Source organism: Mesocricetus auratus, unplaced genomic scaffold, assembly GCF_017639785.1.
Source record: "Mesocricetus auratus isolate SY011 unplaced genomic scaffold, BCM_Maur_2.0 Super-Scaffold_100037, whole genome shotgun sequence".
Taxonomy (NCBI): domain Eukaryota; kingdom Metazoa; phylum Chordata; class Mammalia; order Rodentia; family Cricetidae; genus Mesocricetus; species Mesocricetus auratus.
The window spans coordinates 2919774-2939436 of NW_024429215.1; the positions used below are offsets into that span (position 1 = coordinate 2919774).

The 19663-nt window shown below is 36.8% G+C and overlaps 2 protein-coding genes across 2 annotated transcripts in view; both read left to right on the forward strand.

Moving 5' to 3' along the window:
* LOC101844785 (zinc finger protein 54-like) overlaps positions 1–19663 on the forward strand; it is a 1121204-nt gene that overhangs the window by 894123 nt on the left and 207418 nt on the right. The window lies entirely within an intron of this gene.
* Positions 17240–18336, forward strand: LOC101837038 (formyl peptide receptor-related sequence 3-like). The gene is made up of 2 exons (XM_021223425.1): positions 17240–17341; positions 17751–18336. Exons 1-2 carry the CDS (start codon positions 17326–17328, stop codon positions 18281–18283), a joined length of 549 nt encoding a protein of 182 aa, XP_021079084.1. The 5' UTR covers positions 17240–17325; the 3' UTR covers positions 18284–18336.

Here is a 19663-nt window from a genome sequence, read left to right on the forward strand (position 1 = left end):
CGTGTCTGGCTTTTACAGGGGATCTCAATATTTAATCTCATGGCAGGTGCTTTTATGCACTGGGTCTTCTATTCAGTCAAAGTTTTCTGGTTCTTGATTATAACTACTCAGAGAATAGCCTCAATGAAAACACTGAAATGGATTCAGAAGAAGAATGTTAGGTCCTCATTCTCCCTGCAGCCTTAGCTCCATGAAATATAAACAAGGGTACAAATTTGAGAAGTTGCATAGGACTGTGTTCCCCAGGTTGCCAAAAATATGAAGTGAGCATATATCTATGTCTTGATAATATTCACATGTCTATAGCCTCCAAATCTTCATTTAGAATCATAGTACAAATTCTGTGATGATTGTGACAGATCTCCTGCATGTGATGCTGAAGGGACCAGGCCAACTGTATAGTTGATCCACTTATTTACTCATTTCTGCATCTGAGATGCCTCTCATTGCAATTGACTCAGGGAAGTTCTCATCGATGCTAATTAACTCCCCTGTTTATAATCCCCAGGACAAGCTTGGAACTGACATTTACAGCTCCTTCACAGGTGCATCATGGTCCCTTTGCAGAAGGTGTCAGCGATTAGTGGATGACAAGGTAATTGCAGCCCCAGATACATAGGCGAACTCAGGAATCCTCCTAACCTTTAAGTGCACAGACTGAAAACGGTCCCAGGTTACTGAGGGCCACAGTCCTGATTCTGTTCCATCAGCACAGCTCAGACCTGGTGAGTGATTCCTATTTTTTCAGTTGCTATTTAGGTATGGGAATGAATGTAAGGGGAAGACATGTGGTGAGGTAAATAGTGATTTTCTCACAAGACTCAGGACAGCTTCACCTGTGTAATGAGAAGCTTTTTCTTTGCTAGCCGCTTTGGTATATCCCCCTCCAGCCACCTGGGCTCTGCTCACTTGTAGTCCCCAAATAAACACACAAGATGCTGTATTAATTATGAAGCTTTTGGCCTTGCTTATTTCTTACTGGCTAGCTCTGACTTAAGTAATTACCCCATAATTGTTAATCTAAGAATGTCTCTTACCAGAGAAGTTTCCGGGCTCCTACCCCGTGGCGTTACATATCGATTCTCTCTTGTGTTTCTCCTTCCCAGAATCCTCCTGGACTCCTAGTCCCTCCTATCTAGATTCCTTATTGGCCAGACAGTGCTTTCTTGGCATAAGACTTCCCCAACATCTCCTCTTTTCTGTTTAAACAAAAAGAAAGGTCTTAACTTTAACACAGTCAAGTTGTGTATAACAGAACAGTTATCAAATAAGAACATAGTTACAATATTCTAGCAAGATTTAAAGAAAATATCATCCATCCCATCCTTGTGAGTCCAAAGTTCTATATGTAGCTTATCTTTTATCATAACTAAGGAAAACTATAATTATAACTATCTGTCTTCAACTCCATCAAAGACCACAGAAGGATAATATGTAAACACTAGGATTGACAGAGATATCTTACTGCCTGGACAGTCACCCGAAGTTCCTCTGTATTGTTTGGGCATACATCTTTAGCCCATAGGCCACAATGTGTCTGGAACACTTCTCAGGAAAGCAGGAAATTTCAAAACTGTCCATCTGTATCAGCAGTCTGTCAGTCATTTTTCTGTGTCCTGTAGACTCTTCCATGCAGCATGAACCCTGTAAGACTGAGTTCAACAGTCATTTTCCTGTGGGTCCTGCATGTCCAGATTATACAACAACAGTCAAACAGTCTAGGCAAGAGCAGTTTCTTGCCCAAATGGCTAATCTTGCCATGTTGAAAGCAAACTCCATAACGAGTTTCTTCGATGCCCATCTTCCTCTCAGACATAATTGGTGATGCCAGGAGCAGACATTTCTCATTGTCAAGAAAAACCCTAAACCATTTTAAATGCCATTTTTGAAGGTCTTTGAGAGGTTTGAAGACTATCTATCTCAAATATATTTCTGTATATCTAGAAAACCTAACTTACCTAACTATAAATTCTATTATAAGTAACTATCTATAGACTGTATTCAATTATGCATTACATTTTAAAAGATCATTATAAGCACAATACTTAATCAAGAGGAGAAATATAAACATCACAAAGTTGACCTTGAATTTGTATCAATAAATGAAAAACAATACCCATACCATAATTCCCCTTTTACCATTAAAAAGAGATTGGTTGTGATCATTAACCAATTATAAACAATCCCATTTAAATGAAAACAAAGATTTATAAACAAGATGGGAATTAGGACATTGCTCATTCCAAACTGCTTCGTGCTGAAAGGGGGCGCTGTTTATACCATGGGGATCATGACAAAACTCAGAAACCTGTATAAGTCCTTATTTTCGTGGTCTGTAAAGCTCCATCATCTTAGCTGTTTCAGTTGTTGGAACACCTGGTCCACTGCTTCCGGGGGTCTTGGTTCGTCAAACCACAGAAGCCTGGAAGGAATCCTCAGCTTTTCATTTCTGTAGAAACATAAATAAAAACTCCTTTTCCAAGTAACATATCCTTACACTTAAATTTTGAAATCAAGGCATTTTCAAAAGATAGAAGTTGAATTAATTCAGCAGCATTTATAATCAAGTGTACTTTAGTTGTTCCTTCCTTAGCAATGAAAAAACAGAAAAACTTAATAGCGTACAATAGCCAGACTCTCTGTGTATTTTCCATCTTTGCGTGGCTTGTTTATTTATCTATTATTACTTTATTTATTTTACTTTTATTTATTTTTCTCTGAGACAGGGTTTCTCTTTGGAAATCTGCCTGCCTCTGCCTCTGGAGTAAATCCTACCAGCATGCGCCACCACAATGTCTGCTTTTCTATTTATTTACCACTTTGTTGTTTCATTTTCTCTCTCAATCTCACGTATATTTTTAAACACACTCAGAGATGCTGTGTGATTTGCTTTTAAGCTGGTATCAAATAGCTCAAGCTGCTCTCCGTCTTAGTGTGTATCCTATGCTGACCCTGAAATTCTGGTCATCCTACATCTATCTTCTTGGGGTTACAGAAGTATCTCACCACACCCAGTGCTGGGTATTCATCCAAGATATTCACAAATGCCACATAAAAATTCTAAGCACTCTACCACTGGAGGTTCATCCTACAGCTCAGAAGACATACTTCCTATGATGCCCATCTTGATCAGTTTTACATTTAAGGTTGAATTTCTTCTTTCCTTTTCTAGTATGTCTCTATTCATCTTCTCCTCTGCTTTCTAGTTAATCACCTGCTGCAGTACTCACACATCTCAGGCTTCTTGGCTTGCTTGTTTTGTCCCCTCTTTGTTTTGTTACTTAGTTTGCTTGCTTTTCCGTGGAGAAAACTAGGAAAATTAATGAGAGAGATTAAATGCAATAGACATCATGGGTTGCAGAATTCTCTCCTCTATATCAAACAACTTGAATTAGATGAAATATTACCAAGAACTCTAAGTTAAATGCTTCTGTCAACTACCACATAGTTGTATTTCTTTGAGGCACTCAATTTACCTTTCCATGTGACATTTCTATTGGTTGTGATATAAGAGTGAAAATTATCTTTAGCATATTTTGTTGTCTAGGGTATACTCAAATTCCTATATGTACAACTCACCACTCTTTGTTTTTTGGGAACTCATCGATGCTGTCTTCAGCATTAACTGGGCTTCTTAAAGTTCATGGCATGTTTCTACAGAAGAGTCTGAATGTGTAGAGAAGCAGTCTCATCTTTTTCTGAGTCTGCAGGAAAATATGAGCAGCTCATAATCTATAAAGTTATGAATGGTAATAAGTCTGATTTATGGTTAGGCTTAAAATGGCCTGCCTCCTTCTCTTTTCCTGCATAGTCTTCCTATATTCTGGAGGTCCAGAAACTTTCTCTTGCCCAAAGGACACTGAGTGTACCACTGCTGTGAATAGAATGTCTCTGTTCCCTCTGAATGTCATGTGCTGAGATTTTAATTCAAACGTCTCTTTAGGATGAAGAGCATTTGTATATGCTCTAGACCTGAGTGGGGGCTCATAAGTAGAATGAATGTCCTGAAAATTGACCTCAGAGAGCTATATTATTCTAACTTCTGCCATGACATGAAGAAATGAGTAGATAGGAGAGAAAAAAACCTGAGGAGCCCTCAGGAGATGATGCTCCATTATTCATACCCCCATCAGTCACAGTCCTTTTTTGTCTCAGACAACACCATTCACTCCTCCGGGAATTTCTGTTGTTCATGAGCCAATTTCTCTTTACTACAGTAGCCCAAACTTAGACAAGGCACAATCTTTCATATTCTAGTATTGCAAGCAATGGCAGAAGAACCTATTCCTATGTGGTTAGTTTGTCATTCTTTTGTATAACTCATTTAAATACAAATGTGAAAATAAGATAGTTGATCTTTACTATTTATTGGCTGTTTTGAAATTGCTTATATTTATTTGTTTTTTTGTATGTGAGACACAGATAGAGACAGAGACAGAGACAGAGAGGCAGGGAGAGAGGGAAGGAGGGAGGGAAAAAGAAAGGGAGGGAGGAAGAGTGAGAGAGATATACTGCGTGGAAATGCATACAACACTAGACAGATGGCAGTTACAGAACAAATTTATGGAGATCATTCTCTCTTTACACCTTTATGTATATTCTGTCTCCTTTTGATGGTAATGAGAAATAAGTATAGCAGGCCAAACTAAGACAAGACACATGGTTTCTGAAAGGTAAATATTCTCAGTATAGGAATAACTTATCCTTGTGTGAGTGGTTCTGCTCTCTGTTGTACTGCTATATGCATTTGCATTGGAACAAGTTCAACAGAAACGTGGTGATACTTGTCATTAATTAAATACTTTTGGAAATTGTTCAGCTAAGTAAATATTAATGCTTTTTATCTTTTCAGATTAAAATATAGTCATACTATTCTAACTTTCCCCTTCTTAACTCCAAACCCTCTGACATTACCCCTTCTTCTCTTTCAAATTCAGGGACTCTATTTTCATTAATTATTATTACATTTACATATGTATATACAAATATATTCTTAAATGGAACCTATTTGGTTTATATAATGTTACTTGTATGTCTGTTTTAGGACCGACCTATTTTTTATTGGATAAACAATTAGAAGTGCCCTATCCTGTGAAGGATATTTTATCCATCTCTCAGCAATCTTTATGTGCTGTAGTTCTTTGTGTGAGTAGAGGACTCATAGACTTTCCCAATTAACAATCAGCATGTTTATTGGTGTCATCCTGGTTCAGCTAATTTTTATCAAATAATTTGAAATACATGCTTGTATGTTGGTAATATGATATTAAATTAATGAAGGTTCCAATTAAATGAGTTAGAAGGGCACCCAACCATTTACAGGTTCACAGCAACTCCTATTCTAGAAAGAACTTACTTTTTACTAAATGAATGTTAAAATTTTTCCCCTGTATGCAAACAAGAACCTGAAAACTCTTGCCTGCCCTAATAACTCAGGTAATCAGAAATTTCATGAATTTAATATCACCAGTACCAACATATTTGGATGCATTTAAAATATTTCATAAAAATGTGTTGAACCAAGATGGCACCAATAGACATAGTGATTGTTAATGTGCTTGCATACAAAGGGAAAATTGTAGCAGCCATATGTAGTTAGAGACAGAAATAGAGACAGATCATTAGTAAAAGGAAACTTCTTTTTAGGCTAGGAATGGATGTGTAAGCATGCACTCAAAAGACACACTGCTGGGGAGTGTAATTGTGGATCCTTTTAGGTATTATGGACATTACTTGGGCATGTTTTACTGACTTCATGAAGCCCAGGTAGATTAGATCTCCCAGTCTTACTCTGCCTACTGTCCTCTCTTATGTGTTAATCTTGATGTCAGAGACAATGGAGGAATACTGGTTACTTGATTACATTTCATCATTTTCTCAGCCTGCTTTCTTATAGAACTTGGCCTTGAGGTGGCATCACCCAGAGTGGGTGGGGACTTCTGCATTTTAAAATTAATTTTTTAAAAAACTGCATAACTCTTGGCCATAAGAAGGCCTCAGTTAGTGTCAAATTGACAGCAAACTTGTCAGTACAAAGATTTTACTCAATATAACACATTAGAATTTGCTCAAACTACTGAGATACAATCCTGGTTCAAATGATTATCATACTATATCCTTAGATCATATGTAATTTTATAATCTGTTTCTCTCAAAAAATATTATATAGTTAATATATCAGTGACTCTAAGTATTCTCATATAGATCATTAGATCATATACAAATAAGTATTCTTTTTTTCATGATAAAACTTCCCTGTAGAATTATATTAACTCACATTTACAGTAAGAAAAATTGCTAATCAAAATTGGAGTCCTCTTCGCTTTCTTCCTGTCATCATCTTCTCTATATATACAGAAAGCCAGTGTGTATGTTCAAGAGCATGTCTATGACCATGTGTCAACACAACTATCTGAACCCATGCCTTATGACCAATATTGCTCTCTTGATTTTTCTTATTTGGAACTGAAAATATAGCTTGTTGCTTTGACTCTTCTTATTCATTGGTTCCCATTAAGGCTGACTGTCATCTGCCATAGTAGGAAGCAGGACCAAGGAGATAGAAGTACAAGTGCAGGCAGGGATATCAATTTCCCTTTTGAAAATAGTGGTTGGTACTACTTCATTTCATACCATCAAACTCATGCTACAATTCTTCTGTGACTCCCATGTGGTTGGCAGTACATTCTTTTCCTTTTAGATACAGGTATTATGTTTTCATGTGTGATTCTGTATTTGCCTGTTTGAGTTAATTACCATATGAATGCAGATGCCTGCAGATCCCAGAGAGGATCAGACACTCATGGAACTCAAGTGTAGCAGATGAAGCACTGCCTGGTATGGGTGCTAAGAACAGAACCACAGTTCTTATACTAGAGCAGTAAACTCTTAACCTGAGTCCCATCTCTTGGTCCTATCCATACTCCCTCTATGTCATACTATTCTCTCTCTATTTCTTTTATAGACAGGGCCTATTTGTGTGGCCTTGGATGGCTTGGAACTCTCCATATAGACTAGGTTGACCTTGAATTCACAAAGAACCACCTGGCTCTTCCTTCCAACTGATTGGATTAGAGGTGTGTCGACATGTTCAGAATATCTTCTTTTCTTAATTCATATTTGTAGAATAAGTCCTTGGCCCATTAGCTTTCAATGACAACTAAATTTTAACTTGAAAAATTAAATGTCTAAGATTAATTTGAATTTTAATACTCCATTTTATATGTTTTTAGATTATGTGATTTATGAGGCTATAACTAAAACTGTGAGGATCACATAACTGAGATATAGGGTTCCTTCAGGGTAAGGGGATGAGACTACAAAGAACAAAGAATAGCAGATTAATTCCTTTCACTACATATCTGCAGTATTTTTACCACTCATATTTACATAGTAATATAATAATTTGAAGAATAAATTATTAAAATAATTACAAGTAATTGGTGCATATTATTACGGAATTAATAAGTAAAGTATCCTAACATACATTCCTAGGATATCATTTATTTATCTAATTTATGGCATAACTTCAATTTATGTATTTTTTATTTGTATGTTTTTGAGACAGTGTTTCATCATGTAACTCTGGTTGGCAATGGAATTAACCCTTTAGACAAAAATAGCATCAGATTCAAAGAGAACTGTCACTGTCTCCCTCCAGAGTTCTCGGGTAAAACTCCTGTGCTGCCAGGCCCAGCCATTTGGAATTCTATTGTTATAGTTTGTACAAGTGTCTCCTATACAAGATTCGGAAACCTTAGTAAGTGACTCATTTATATTAATCTGAGAAGCAGCAACCTGTTCTGCCACACACTGATACTAATGAAATATTATTAATGCAAACCATGCTTTACTTTGTGGATGATACCCTGGACATACAGTGAAGAATCTGGGAAATAAAATTTGTAGACACATGTACTGAGTGAGCAAGCAATACATGAACATGTTTGGTTGGTCCTTATATACAGTGATTTTTAATTTATTGATGTAGAAAACTCTTAAGTACAATTACTGCCTTCACCAAGGGGAGTGCATGAGGGAGCAGGACTTCCTATCAGAAACAAGAAAAACATTTTAAATCTAAACTGAGATCTAACTCTGTGGCTCACCAGCCATTTTGTATAACATTTTCCTTGATCCAGGGAGAATGGCTTTTGGTGATTTTATTCTTAGAATACTTTTCCTGGTAGAGACTGGAGTTGGAGTATTGGGAAATGCCTTGTTTCTTGCAGTCTGTGCCTCCATGTACTATACTAGCCATGCACCAAAGCCTACCCATCTCATATTCACCAACATAACTGTGAGAAATTTCTTGATTCTTCTCTTCAATGGAATTCCCCAGTGCATATACATCTGGGGAATAGCACACATTCTGGGAAAACATAGGTGTAAAGTTGCCTTATATATTCACAAAATGGGTCAGAGCCTCTCTCTAGGTACCAATTGCCTCTTGACTAATTTTCAGGCAATATCTATCAATCCCAGAATAATTGGGTGGATGGGGCTCAAAAGCCACACCTGGAAGATCAGTGTGTCTTGCTTTCTGTGTTGGATGTCCAGCTGGCTGATGAGAATCTTTGACCCTGTGCATACTAAAGGCCTTCAGAATATGAAGAATTCTACCAAGAAGCAGGACTATGGACTCTTCTATTCACAAGTATCAAGTACATCTGAAAGCAGTTACAGAATACTGACAACTCACTCAGATTTTATATTGATAGAATTCATGTTTGGAGCCAGTGTCTACATGATTCTTCTTTTCTACAGACATTGGCAGAGGATGAGGCATTTCCACATATTCAGTATCTCCCATTGACTGTCCTCTGAGACTAAAGCTACCCAAAACATTCTGCTTCTCACAAGCATCTTTATTTTGCTTTATTTCACGAAATCCAACCACATGCTTGACAATGCTGCCGCTTTTAAATCTCGTTACTGGATGCAGCATGTTACTACATTTCTGTCAAAATGTTATCCCACTCTCAGCCCAATGGTACTGATACTTCACAATTGTCAAGTACCTATATTCTGTTCATGATCTGAAAAAAAATAAAAGAGCTCTGTTATCACTGCTGATCAAACTCAGTGTTCATCTCATGATTCCTCAAGAATTTGTGCATGTATAGAACATGGACGATGTTCCCAGAAAATCTATCATGTCAGTTATTCAATGATTTGTACAACATTTACTGAGTGTTGTGGAGCATTTCAGTCTGTTTTAGAAGGCAAAAGTACAAACTGAGAAAAAAAGTTCTATTGGCATTATTCATCTGTTTTCTGGTTCTATGTTTCCTAGAAACAGTTTATAGAATCATAGAGGCTAGTTCAGACACTCATAAATTTTGAAAATCATGAATTACTATTTGTGTCAGGATATAAATACACAGCCCAGGGTGCCTTCAATCACTCAGTATACCCTTATGAGAGGAGGCATTACATGGTGTTACATGACATCATCCTGTATTGTCACATTGAATGTTTTAGAGAGAATAAGTTCTTCCATAGGTTAAACCCAGGGATGTGGTAATAATAGAACTCTCCCACAGATGTAGACTCTCAGCACCATCCTTTTTTGTTCATTTGTCTTGTAGAAGTATGTTTGTTTTTTGTTGATGTTTTTGTTTTATTTTTAGTTTCCATTATTAAAGACAGGGTCTTATTTTATAGACAATGCAGTCCTGCAACATATAACATAGCAAAAAATGACCTTGATCCATCATACTTCTGTGTCAGTCACTCAAAGTCTTATAGAATTCTGAGTTCACAGGCCTGCACAATTCCAGGCAGTTATATATACTGGAATTAGTGTATGTGTGTGTTTCTGTGACTACATGTGCATTTGTATATATTTGGGTACATTTGTGATGGGGATGTCTCAGATCAGAAGGAAGAAGCATATGTGAGTTGACAACAGTTGATAGAGCATGTACAAGACTTCCACAAGTTCAAGGGAGAAAAAAATCCAGCATGGAGGATGAGATGTGGCTACAAAGATCATCCCCATCTGAATAGGTCTTGCTTGCTGAGGGAAGAAAAATGTTTTCTTTGGTGGTGTGCCTGCTAGCAAATTGACTGTACTCTATGACAGTTCATAAGCAAAAGCTACAGACAGAGACACAGAAAGCAACAAGTTTAAAGTGAGGATCTGGGGAAAATAGGAAAGAGGCTCAATATGATTAAAATCATTGCGTAAAAGACTCAAGTTGCATAAAACTACTTGAAGTGCAGAGAAAATAATAAAATAAATAAACAGGGTAAAAAATCTGGTGGGATAGGGGTCTGAGGAAAGAGTGCCCAAAATATCAATATATTCACTATAATATGTATATCTGCTGCTACATCCAATTTGTATTCTCAAACATTGTTTTTGCACATGCATTGTTCAATTGACACACAGTATGCATTGAATAATGATGAGAGTTCTACAGATTTTCTTTGCACAAGAGGAGGCCAGCATGAAGCTTTCTAATTAATTGCTAGACTCTTAAACTGAAATTCCAGGATAGGTGTCTGTTCTCAACCTGCTCTGTCAATCTATACCTGCATGTGGGCTGTACCACTTAGGAGATAGTATTATGTGAGGGAACAAAGTGTACAAATACATACCATATTTTAAAGTCACACTATGAAGAAATTAATGTGGATCTCATGGGGAACTCCTGTGTATATGTCAATAAAGCAATGTTGGCCAATAGGGAAGCAAATAGGTGGGACTAGGAGTCAAGGAGGATTCTGGGAATTGAAACACAGGGAGTCACAATGTAGCCACCAGAGGAGTAAAAAGTTAAGACACTTTCTCTGGTAAGAGAAATACTTAGATTAGCAATTTAAATTAAATATTTAAGTCAGAGATAGCCAGTAAGAAACAAGCAAAAGGCTAACAGCTTCATAATTAATACAATGTGTTGTGTGTTATTTGGGGACTACAACTGTGTCAGGGCCCAGGATGATTGCAGGGAAGGCTACAATCTACATGGATCATCTCATTAATAATCTTGCATTGAATATATGTTGAAATTATAATTTGGCTGCATAATGTTACATAAATACTTAGCAAAATAAGATGAAAATCATATCCAATTTTGAAATATTTTATAGTAGCATCTCACTATATAATATAGTCCTGATAGGCCTGGAGATTTCTATTTAGTTTAAAGTTAGTCATAAATTTGTAACCTGTGCTTTCCAGCTGTTAGGATTGCAGGTGTATACTACCTTGCAATTTTATTTTCTCTCTCCCTCTTCTTTCTCGTTCCCTCCTCTCCCTGCTATTCTTTTGCATGTTCTATTTTGTTTGCTTATTGTTGTTGACTAGACAATGTCTGATCTTGAAAATATTGGCCTAAGATATGCTTAGATATGTTGATCAAGGATATTTTAATCTGGAATTTTAATCTTTCTGCCTTTAGTTTCCCAGATCAAGGATTATAGTTCTGTAAAACCATGCATAGTTTGGCACTGCTAAGAATCAAATGCAGGCTCAGCTTGTGATTCTTATTTAAGTCATATACTACCAACAATAATCACAAATCACATATGTGGCTCATATTACTACCGAATCCCAATTTTCTATAGTCTCAGACACAATTTACCAGAGTCTCCTGTTCTCCATATTACACAAAAAGTACAGAGACAGGTGAGACCTGTTTCTTCTAAATATATCTGAAGCAGCTACTGAGTGTACCTAATAAATGAGATTCTTTCTTACAATAACAGATAGAACATACAAGAACAGAAATCTGAAAAATTGCTCCATCTAGGGTTGGAGGGAGAAAGACTGTACTTTCCAATGAAGATCAATGAAGTTGGTTACTATTTATAGCATGCCTTTCATCTGCCAGTAATTTAAACACAGTCACCTTCTTGAGATCCCAATTAGTATTAACATTACTAAACATCATCAATGTAGTGATGGATGAAAAAACTCAGACTTTGAAAGAGGAAAGCCACCAAGATTACTGATCTGTGGGAAGCAGAGAGAGGTCCTCTGTAGATAACATGAAACACTGGGGCCCTGTCTTCTTGTACATTTATCGCTGCCCTCATAATTTAGTCCTCTCATTTTTTCATGTGCCATAAGAGAAGGTTTGATTCTTCTATATTTAATCTAAACTTTTAGTTTTTTATCCAATCTAGCCATACATAGTCATGTTTTCTTTCCATGCAATACATGCATCTCCAGAATGTTCATATTATAGGTATGTGCAACCACAACTTGTTTGTGCTCTGCTGAGTCAACAGTTCTGAAAGATTGAAGCAAGCATTATAGCTACAAAGTGAGCTATATCTACAGCCTTCTACATCTCATTTCATGGTCTTTTGATCATCCAGTGTGCTGAGTACAAACTCACCAACTTATGCCCATCTCCAGGAAAAAGCCTCTCACCTGTGCCTTCCAAAAGCTTTTGACATTCTTCTGGAAGGCTCGGCATGTATTCACCTAGGATAAGTATCCTGGTTCTAATTATTTCAGGAAAAAAGTGTCCCAAAAAATGAGGAGTGAATAACAGAACTGAAACCAGAAAGCAATAAAGTAGCAACCATATGATTTACAGTAACATAAAAACTAAACCAATATTTGGGGAGTGGGAAGGATTGTTTTAGAGACTAAATATGTTAAACATCTTCTTCTACTTCTTTGGTAGGAGTCCGAGTTACAACAATACAGATATCAATGAGTGTGGGTGTCCAAAATCTTTCTTCTCATGAGTAAGGCAAGAATGATACTATTCAGAGACAGAGTGTTTAATATCATAATAAACAAAATGGAATCCTAAAATTAAGGTCCTGATTAAGTATAATATATGTTAAACAGTGCAAGGCAGAGGTGGAAATGAAAGACCTAGGAGACAGAGACACAGAGTGAGACAAATTCATGTTTAAAGAGTTGATACGGTCAGAGGGGTTAAAGCATTGGCCTCTCAGGCATGGTGACCTAAATCAATTCCATGGTATTCTAAACTTCTACCAACTCAACTTTGTAGTGATTTCTAAAAGACACGTTTTAGGTCCTTCCTAAAGGGAGAGAGAGGTATGCAAATGGAAGAATACAGAACTCACAATGACATCTTCTAGTAAAATTTATATACTAAAGAGCATCATTTTGCATTGAGAACATCCCAAATACCAAGAAAACACAAAGGCTTAGAGAATACATTGATTAATAGCTGATCAGATTGTAAAGGCCTTTCTGATGATGGAAGAAGGGAATGCCTATCATAATCCACTACATAACTTACTGAAACACAAGCAGGCTTTGTTATTTATTGCAAAATAGATGGTGGTTATCATACAAGTACCTTTGAAAACACTCAAAAGACAGCATGAATAGGGAATTATTCAAATAGTAAAAAAGATGAAAACTCTTTAAGTGAGTTTCTGTTCTAGATAGCTCCATTGTGCAACATAGGTAAAAGCAAAGGGAAATAGCATTGTCATTTAACTGTGCTGAGTGAGAGAAATACCTGATGGTAAAGACAATTCTTCAGCCCCATTTGTTAGTGAACTCACTACAAAGGCCTTTGTAAACAATGAAAGTTCTCAGTAAGGATCTGGGTAAGGTTATTCAATACTTGAGTGATTGACCAAGCCATTTCACTGGCAGTGAGAATTTTCTGTAACAGCTGATGTAGTAAATACTCTGCCCCAGCAGTTGCAAAGTCCTCATGCTAGCTTAATAGTGTGAGTGCATGAATGACATATAATAGAGATGTGACACTGCGTAAAAGTGTCTTAAGGACATAACATATGCAAGATAGATACATCCCTTGCTATATCACAATTTCTATCACTTGATTTCCCCAAGTCAGTAAAATCAAAAGTAAAAACAATTTGTTTTTATTATGTTTTAAAAAACAATCTTGACTCATAGACTGTATAAAATCAGATGGATTAAACCATGATTATAGATTATCACCTAATTTGCTTGTGACTTCAGAAACATATTCCAAATACATTTTATGCTATATGTTGGGGTTTCCTTCATTTTTACATTGTAGGCCTAATCACAGTTCCTCAAAATGTAACTATTCAGAAACAGATTTTTTTTAGTTTTACGAGACAGGGTTTCTCTGTATTGTTTTGAAGGCTGTCGACCTCAAAGAGATCCGCCTAACTCTGCCTCCTGATTGCTGGTATTAAAGGCATGTACCACCACCACCTGGCCTGGAAACAGAATATTTAAACTAATAATTAAAGCTAAGTAGGAACCTAATGGTGAGGTAAAAATGAAGTATAAATAGGTATATGTAGTGTCTTTATGAAAACAAAGACATACCCAGATTGTTTAAACTCACAGGGAAGACCATGTGTGAACATGTGGAGGAGACAGCCAGGTAAAGAAGTCCAAGGAAAAGCTAACACCTTCATCTTGGGTTTCCAGTATCCAGAATAACAATAAGATCAATGGATATGATATTATCAGCTGGTTGTGTTTTCTTTCACAAAACTTAACAAACTAATCTACTTGGCTCTTCTTTGGTGATTCCTAGCTCATTGAAGAACACAAATCAGGTAAATTGCCACAAATCTTTGAAGTGCTTGACCAGGTTTTAAATTGACGTTGTGTGATGCTTAAATTGAGTATGTATAACACAGACATTTACTTAGTTACACACAGTGGAGAAATGACAAACCAATGTCTTGATAATCTGAAATTCTTAAACAGTGAACCAATTAGTTTGTTGGAGTTACTTACAGGAGGATGAATGATAGGTCAACCTTAAGAGTAAAGAAAATTCAAAGACAAGTTTGTCACTGAAAAACCCATCCCAACCTATGTGGTGATTCATGAAAACTATCTCTGCATGAATCATAGGCATGGCTCTTCATAGATGAGACTGACCTACTTCACACTTAATGTGACTTCTCATTTTCTAGCATTTGCTTTCTATTTCCAGTAACTTGGAGTTGGCCTCGCAGTCTAATTAGTATCATGACCTCTTGAGGCTTGTGTATTGTTTACTTGCTAAGCTTCATGAGCTTCCCTGTTCTCTCCTGGAGGTAATGTTTCAATTCAGGAGCTTCATTGGATTGTATGCATATGGTAAGTATAAACTGAATCAGGAAAACACATAAAATAAATAAATAAATAGATATAAAATATACATATTTGGCATTAAAGATAGGTCAAGTTTTCTCAACAGAGGAGAGGGGTTACAGAGACGCAGTAGTTGAAGCTAATTCATCAGTTACAGATGCACCCTGTACTCTCCACAAATTCAAGCATTCCATTAAACACAAAACAATATATTTCTTAAGAAAGGTAGAGAAGAAATCCCAGGTCACTGATGACATCCTATCATAGTACTTTTATCAAGAAATTCAGTGACATGTAGACGGCTCTAATAAAAGATCATAAACAGAAGCAACTCTACTGTCCAGATTGATCAGGGCTTAGAATAGGTGGAAATGGCATCTTCACTGAACAAAACTCTGTCTTAATTAGCAGAGAGGATCAATTAAACAGGTACAAGAAGAGAAGCAGAGTAAGCATTATTTGTCACATTTGGTGTGATAGAAGGACTCAGGGTTCAAAACAAACTGAATTAAACCCAAATCACTATCACTATTCAAATGGGCTTTTCTAGCTTCCCCAATTCCCCAAAACATACATGAACTCTTACAAAACCTAAAAATAACTGGGCATTGGTGTTGCATGACTTTAATCACAGCACTTGGAAGGCAGCGGCAGGTGGATCTCTGTTAATTTGATGCCTGCCTGGTCTACAGGAAAAGTACCAGGACAGGCTCCAAAGCAATACAGAGAAGCCTTGTCTCAAAAAAAATCACAAATAACCTTAAAAATAGTTAAAACTTTTAGATTGACTAACATAAATATGAACATCATGTATAGTATACATATAATTGTATGATGCAGATAAAGAGAGGCCCTGAACTCCACCAAAATTCATTATGTCATATACTCTCTTCCACATAGCACTAAATAAGCAGGCATGCTCACTCTTAGTATACCAAGCAGTGAGGAACGTTATTGGAAGCAGGGTCAATGAAAGACAATGGCTAGAAGGTAGAGATGAGATACACCCTTCACTGACTTCCTGCTTGCAGACCATCAAGGAGATGCACATTATTAAACTTTGGTATCATCTATTCAAGGCTCTCTTTCACTCTAGATCAAACAAGTACTTAGATTAATAGAAATAACAATCAAAAATGGTAGGACCTGAGAGACTGCTTAAACCTAGATCAGAAAGAAGTAAATATCTGGGTGTTTTTCGCAATATGCCATGTGCAGAATATGATTTATACTTAATATGACCTTGACAAAACACTAGATATTTGACAATTTGTGTTGCAAATTGTCTCTTGAATTCCCTCCTGTCATTAATCCTTCTTAAAGTCACAGCTGAACTCTTCCATATCAGAATCTAAAATGTTAAGGAAATTTCTTGTAAGGTCTGAGTCCTGGCTTCATTATAGTATCATTTTCATTCCTGTTCTGTGGAACTCTCAGGAAGATTGTGGAAAAATATAGCCTAATATGAAGCACTGTTGCACAGTTCACTTGTTTAAGTACTTGCCTTGCAAAACAAAAACCTGGGAAATTGAGATGGGGCAGTGATTGTAGGCACAGTTTTTGGAGAGGTAGAAATAAACAAATATCTGGTGCACATTTGTTAGTCATCTTCCAAAACAATACAGAGAAACCGTGTCTCAGAAAAAAAAACAACAAAAGGGGAACAAGTATACATAGACAGCATCAAACTGATAACAATATTACAACTAGAATTAAAAAGATATCACCTATATTACCTATGGTTGTTTGGTAAACATACTCTAACAACTCGCTACCTACATCTTATGCCTTGTTTGAAAATAACCCTTAGTTTAAACTATCTGTATTCCTCAGCTGCATTTTTTCTTTGACAACAAAGAACTAATGGAAACTTTTAATCAAGGGACAGTCTAATTAATCTACTGCTCCCTACTCCCTGGTTAATTCACCTCTTCCCATATTCTGCTTCCTGTACAAACTCAGTTCAGTATCAGTCCTGGAACATGGGAGCTTATAATCTGCTTTGTAATCTGTCTGAAAAGTGATAATGTTCTGTGAATTCATATAGAAGTATGCTTTATATAAGGGACATTTAACAGAGAACTTGCTTTATTCTAATACTCTTAGAATGGATACCCTTCCATAAAAGGAGATGTGGGTTTTGAGTAAGGATGCTATAAGACAGAGCAACATCTAAGAAACAGTCATTGTTTAAATGTTTCAGATGCAGATGAAATGGAAACCAATTCCTCCATCTCACTAACTGGATCAGAAGTTGTGTTCTATGAGTCTACCACCTCAAGAGTTCTATGGATACTCTCACTGGTTGGTCTCTCCATAACTTTTGTCCTTGGTGTGCTAGGTAATGGGCTTGTGATTTGGGTGGCTGGATTCCGGATGGTACACACTGTGACCTCCATCTGTTATCTGAACCTGGCTTTGGGCGACTTCTGTTTCATTGCTACTCTACCACTCCACATAATTTCAATGTTAATGAGAGGAACCTGGATTTTTGGTTGGTTCCTTTGCAAATTTGTCCACAGCATAGTGAACATAAACCTTTTTGTTAGTGTGTTCCTGATCACTCTCATTGCCATGGACCGTTGTAATTGTGTCCTGCACCCAGTATGGGCTCAGAACCACAGAAATATGGGTTTGGCCAGAAAAGTGATTGTTGGAGTTTGGATTCTTTCTCTCCTCCTTACCTTTCCACATTTCCTATTTTTGTCTACAGCAAAAGATGCAAGAGGGAATGTGCACTGTACAATTAACTTTGAGTCCTGGATTGCAACTCCAGAGGAGCAATTAAAGCTATCTATTACTGTGAACACAGTTTCAGGAATAGTCAGTTTCATTATTGGATTCAGTATGCCTATGTCCTTCATTGTCATCTGCTATGGATTCATAGCTGCTAAGATCTGCAGAAGAGGCCTTTTGAATTCCAGCCGCCCTTTACGTGTCCTCACTGCTGTAGCAGTTTCCTTCTTTGTCTGTTGGTTCCCTTTTCAATTGATAATGCTTTTATGCAACATCTGGACCAAGGAGACACCATACATTGTTCACATCATGGTGAATCCAGCAAGCACCTTGGCCTCCTTCAACAGCTGCCTCAACCCAATACTCTATGTTTTTCTGGGTCAGGAATTCAGAGAGAAACTGATCCACTCCCTGTCTGCCCGTCTAGAGAGAGCACTGAGGGAGGACTCAGCTCTGAACAATGGCAAAGCCAGGAACTTGTCTTCATATCCTGAAGACTCTGAGCTCTAGAAAAAGGTAAGAGAGGAACCATGAGAATGCTTGCTGTAACACTACTTTCACTTTCTGTCTCATCCTACATTACATGACATTTTTGACTACTAATCTAGAAAAAAATCCTTCATTGTCCTCTGATTTGGAAGAAAAAATAAAAATCAAAACTATCATCACTGTTCTATTGAGACTTTCCTTACTGAGCCTGGAACCAATTCTAAGACTAATGTGGCAAAACAATGTAAGTGACTATATGTAAATATATATATGTATGTATATATATATAAAAGGATTATAGAAAATAGTATACATCCACATTAAACTCTTATTATTTTATTAATAAATAAATCTTTGATGACTATAACATCCATGGCTGTAATCCTAGCATGTCTACAAAAGAGGATAATTTCAAGGGCAGTTTACAAAGAAAGCTTGGAATTAAAGCAATCTGAGTCACATGAGACCAAGTCTCAGGACAACAAAGAATTCCAACATGAAGATAAAAATCTCATATTGCTAGGAATGGGTAACATTGTTGATAACAGCATGAATAAAGAAATTACCTCCTCTATTGAGAATTCTCTATTTAGTTCTGTACCCCACCTTTTAATTTTATCCTATGGTGTTTTGGAGACTTGTTTCTTGAGATCTTTGTAAATGTTGGAGATTAGCCCTCTGTCAGATGTAGGGTTAGTAAATATCTTTTCCCATTCTGTGGCCTGCCTTTTTGTCTTTTTGACTGTGTCCTTTGCCTTACAGAAGCTTTTTAGTTTCAGAAGGTCCCATTTGTAAATTGTCGATCTCAGTGCCTGTGCCACTGGTGTTATGTTTAGGAAGTGGTCTCCTGCACCAACTTGTTGAAGAGTATCTCCCACTTTCTCTTCTAAAAGTTTCAGTGTGGCTGCATTTATGTTGAGATCTTTGATCCATTTGGACTTAAGTTTTGTACAAGGCGATAAACATGGATCTATCTGCAGCCTTCTGCATACCAGTACCCAGTTATGCCAGCACAATTTGTTGAAGATGCTTTCTTTTTTCCATTGTACAGTTTTAGCTTCTTTGTCAAAAATCAAGTGTTCATAGTTGTGTGGGTTAAAATTAGGGCTTTCAATTCCATTCCATTGGTCTACCTGCCTATTTTTGTGCCAATACCAAGCTGTTTTCAGGACTATAGCTCTATAATAGAGCTTGAAGTCAGGTATGGTGATGCCTCCTGAAGTTCCTTTATTGTATAGGGATATTTTGGCTATCCTGGGCCTTTTGTTTTTCCATATAAAGTTGATTAATGTTCTTTCCAGGTCCTTGAAGAATTGTGATGGAATTTTGATAGGGATTGCATTGAATCTGTAGACTGCTTTTGGAAAGATTGTCATTTTTTTGTGTTGATCCTACCAATCC